This window comes from Nematolebias whitei, chromosome 16 (assembly GCF_014905685.2).
Source record: "Nematolebias whitei isolate Nwh7 chromosome 16, NemWhi1, whole genome shotgun sequence".
In the NCBI taxonomy this organism is placed as follows: domain Eukaryota; kingdom Metazoa; phylum Chordata; class Actinopteri; order Cyprinodontiformes; family Rivulidae; genus Nematolebias; species Nematolebias whitei.
The window spans coordinates 17,386,642-17,391,080 of NC_056513.1; the positions used below are offsets into that span (position 1 = coordinate 17,386,642).

General features: G+C 39.8%; 1 protein-coding gene across 1 annotated transcript; it reads left to right on the forward strand.

Annotated features, from left to right (window-relative positions):
* The first annotated feature begins 599 nt into the window (after positions 1–599).
* On the forward strand, positions 600–1,817 carry tekt4 (tektin 4). Its single transcript, XM_037690543.1, has 6 exons — positions 600–721; positions 805–948; positions 1,023–1,109; positions 1,175–1,310; positions 1,380–1,534; positions 1,604–1,817. Exons 1-6 carry the CDS (start codon positions 600–602, stop codon positions 1,815–1,817), a joined length of 858 nt encoding a protein of 285 aa, XP_037546471.1.
* The last annotated feature ends 2,622 nt before the right edge of the window (positions 1,818–4,439 follow it).

A 4,439-nucleotide genomic window follows, 5' to 3' on the forward strand; every position in this document is an offset into this window, starting at 1 on the left:
TTGACATACTTTAAACCATTTCTGAATTTAAATAAATGTACATTTGAATTTCAAGTTCAAGTCCAGTTTATTGTCATTCTCATCACATGTGGTGCATGAGGTGGAACGAAATTATATATGCAGGGTCCCAGTTACACCCAAAAGTTAAAAAAAATATATATAAAGCATAAAAAGAAACAGTGTATAACTAAGATATACACTAAAAACTAATAATGTAAAACAATACGGCATATTTAAATGCAGTGTTAATAAGATCAATGACCACTTTAGGATTAAAATCTACTTTAACAAAACTTACAGATTAAAATTCAATTGCAGTATGCAGGTAGTTTTTAAACTTCTCAGTCAAATAATGTTTTTAAATCTGTCAATTTTGATAATCTATAAACTCTCATGTTGATTTTTCAAGCAAAACACAAAATGATTAATGTTTCCAACTAAACCAAAACCTTTATTTTAATTTTCTTTGCTTCGGTGGTGTCTGTTTAGAAATGTTTAGGTATCCGTCCATCCATTATCTGTACCTGTTTTTTTCCTTTCCGGGTCACTGGTGCCCATATCCAACCATCACTGTGGGAGAGGCGGGTTGTTATGATTTCATGATCTGTTTTAAACTGAAGTGGGCTGAAGGAGGTCTGTGTGTTCTGCAGGAGGTGGATTTGATCAGGAGCATCCAGGCTCTCCTGAAGAGAACTACAGCTCAGGTCATCATGCAGATCAAGTGAGTGGAGAAACACTTGAATCAATATAAAACTCTGCGCTTTTGGAGAATGGTTTTCTCACAGCTTCACATTTGTGTGTCAGGATGAACCGAGAGGCCCAGCAGACTTTAGAGATGGACTGGTCTGATAAGGTCCAGGCCTACAGCTTCGATGACCACAGTGGGAGACACGGTAACTCGAGCCCAGACACACAGCGGCACCCCAGCTCAGCCACCTTGCAGGAGCAGTGAGTCTGTGCGGAATCAAATAAAATCAAAACTCGTTGTCCCAGCACTGAGGTTCTGGTTCTATCTGCTGCAGGGTTTGCACCCCGTCGTCGTGGACGAAGTTTACGCAGGACAACCTGTCCAAGGCCATGGAGGAGGAGCAGGCCACCAACAGCCTCAGGTCTGCGCTGCCTCACAGAGAGCTGCAAGCCGACTGTTTTATACTGACTGTTTCCCGTGTGTCAGGATGTTTGTGGAGCGAATGCTGCAGGACACCACCGATGATCTGAGAGACCAGTGCTCCATCGTGGACGCAGCCTTCAGCCAGCGCTGTGAGGAACTCATCGAGGCCAAGACCGAGCTGGAGATGAAACTGGCTCAGGTAGTCAGGCTGACTCAGAGAACCAGGCTGACTGATGAACGATAAATGACTGTTTCATCATGTCTGCAGATTTTGGAGCAAATTGGAGCCCAGGAGAAAAACATTGTGGCTCTGCAGCAGGCCATCCACAACAAAGAGGCTCCGCTGAGAGTGGCCCAGTCCAGGCTTTACCTCCGCTCCCTCAGGCCCAACATGGAGCTCTGCAGGGATCCACCCCAGCTCAGGTCCACACACACTAAACACAAAACCATCTCTGTCCGTGTCCATGTTCTCACCGGGGCTTGTGCTTGCAGTTTGGAAGGAGAGGCGAGGCAGATCGACGCCACCACGGCGTCTCTGAGCCAGAAGCTGAGCGAAGCCAGGAGCTCCCTGTCCCACCTGGAGGAGTCCAGGATGGCACTTGAGAAGGACATAAACTGTAAAACCCACTCGCTGTTTATCGACAGGGAGAAGTGCATGTCGCACCGTAAACGATACCCCGCAATCTCGGTACTGACCGGCTACTAAACGTGACAATTTGAGTGTTTGTTGAGCACATTGTAGCTCGGTTATTTTGGTAAATTTCACATTTGAGACCGTTTTTAGCTCTTTGCTGTGTTTTGCTTTCATCGCTGTTGTAAACAAGAACGCCTGAAATAATAGAGAACATTGTAAGAGCTCTATGTTTTCCTTGACATCACCCATAAAAATACATTTTTCTTATGTCAGCCTTTTGTTTTATGCCAACATCAACTGTGGAGTTACAACGCAGACTACATGGAGCCTTAAAAGAAGGAAATGAGCAAACTGTGTTGGGGTTCTTCAATGAGAACATCTGAGCCTGTTTGTGTGATGGGATCGAGTGACACATGTCCATTTTGAGCTCTTTTCCATCTGAACATAAAACAATGTGGATAAGTCGCATGAAGCTGTTATGGAACTGATTGTTTTTCAGACTATTTACAATTTACACACCTGCTGTCATTTGGAGTGAAGGAAGTAGCAGCATCTACAAAAGTCGAAGCTAGCAGCACGTTCAATTAAAATACCCTTGTTCTATATTTTTCCAAATGATTTTTCTCGAAAATTATTTATTTTCATCTGTATAATATCCTATCTTTACAGCTGATTTTTTTAGGCTATTTGTTTTGTTAATATCCATTTGGTGATACAAGAAATTTTATATCTTCCTTTCTTTGAAATACCTTTTTTAAATATCATCTTAAACTGATTTGCTTACAAAAGCAGTAAAAGCTTAATAAAAACAATAGTGGGGTATTGTTTTTTTTGTTTTTTTTGTGTGGTTCGGGCCTTTAACTACAGTTAATTTGATCGGGTCGGGTTCGGAAAAAAATGGCTAAAAATGTTGGGTCGGATATTTAGGCCTGAATGCAACTCTTAGCCAAAGCTCGTATCTAAACATCAATATCAGCAGGACACACTGGACACAGTGCAACTTAAAGAAAATTCGATGCTGAGACAAATTTTCACCACATTTTTCAACTAAACAAATGCAGAACTGCACGTTGTGTAAAACATTTCACAACATTTTAATTTATGCACTTTTAACAACGTCACTGAGCAACTGAACCACTGTGGGCAAACTCTGCAGGAACCATAGCGTCCACTTTCTAAATCATCTCTCCAGCCAGATCACATGCTTCACACTTTTTTCATCACTGTTTTTAAACCACAGAATGCACACCGAAGTGTTTGCACTCACCTCTCAGTGTCTTGTCTTGTTTCGTTATGACTCAGACGAGCACGTCAAGCCACACTGCCTCAGACCACAATGTTAACAAGAATCAGGTGTTCCTGTTTCTGATGGAGCATTTGACACAAGCATCATGGTGGTAAACGAAGGGACTCTCCCACAGTTCATTAAGTGTTTATTCTACTTTTTTAATTTTAATATGTGTATTATGTAGGTGAGAATGAGTCTCTTTGTGCTTTTAGACCAATCCAGGATACATCCTGTTTTTTTGTTTTCTCTTAAATGCACCGTTTCTTTGGCAGCAGAAAATGAAACAGCACTAATCATGCATGTTGTTTTTGTTGGCAAATGTTATAAATTTAAATCTTATCATGATCTTAAAGTTTCAAACGGTTATGGACAGATTCTTTTCTGTCTTGTGAGACTTCCAGGTGACAAATTCACTTTATTTAATGATGATAAATTTAAATAACTAACTCAAACATTGACACAGAGTCTGCACACTTGATCACATTTTTAGTGCACTTTAATGTTTCTTTGTGTTTCATGGTTCTCTAATGCGTGTGCAAAATAAATAAAGTTTTAACTCCAGATGCAGAAATAAGCAGATCATACTTTGTCCCCCAGAGGGTGCACATCTACTGCAGTTTCTTTAAAACAACCTGTCCTGCTTTACATCAGCAGCATGAGGTCTGAGCTTACAGCTAAATGCAAAATGTCATTATTTCAGTGGAAAATGCTGCAAAAATATTTAGTTTATCTGTTGGAATGATAAGTGCAAAGGTTTTTAAAGGCAGCCATCCATTAATAACAACATGTTTAGAAATTCATATTCTTTAGGTTTTGCTTGTAAGTACCTAAAATTACAACAACAACAAAAAAATCTTATTAATTAAATATTTAAAATAATAAAAGTAAAATCCTGTGATTTATACAAGTTGTTAGTACAAGTAAAGAAAATGCAAGACTCTGCTAACTTTTTGTAGCACAAGAATTATATGTTTTCCTTTTCTTATGATTTAGATAAATTACAGAGTTAATAAAAAATGTCATTGAAAGTTATTGAGAGGATTTCCTCCTTTTAAAGTCCTCACTGAGCAGCAACCGATGGTCTGGATTCTTAGAGCTTTCTTCAAGTTAGGAGTTGCCACGACTGAGGATGTTGCAAAACTCGGCTTCATGCACACACTTGAGACGTGCAGTTTAGTTCTTACTGCAGACCACAAATTATTCACCTTCAGCTGAGCTCAGTTCAGTGCCAGGGCTGTGAGTGCTTTTATACCATCGAAAAGCAAAGTGGACAATAATGTATCTGTGCGTGCATGTGCCCATCTGTTACAGAAAACATACGTACAGATTTTAATGAAACTCTTTAAAAGGTGTACCATGTTTTTCAGACTATAAGGCGCACTTAAAATCCTTTATTTTTCTCAAAA

Bases quoted from the DNA above. Each gene is read 5' to 3' on its own strand.
- tekt4 (XM_037690543.1), top strand. From the start codon at position 600: ATGATCTGTTTTAAACTGAAGTGGGCTGAAGGAGGTCTGTGTGTTCTG. The intron at 949-1,022 runs GTGAGTCTGTGC...TATCTGCTGCAG, and splicing joins TCAGCCACCTTGCAGGAGCA to GGTTTGCACCCCGTCGTCGT. The intron at 1,535-1,603 runs GTCCACACACAC...TTGTGCTTGCAG, and splicing joins AGGGATCCACCCCAGCTCAG to TTTGGAAGGAGAGGCGAGGC.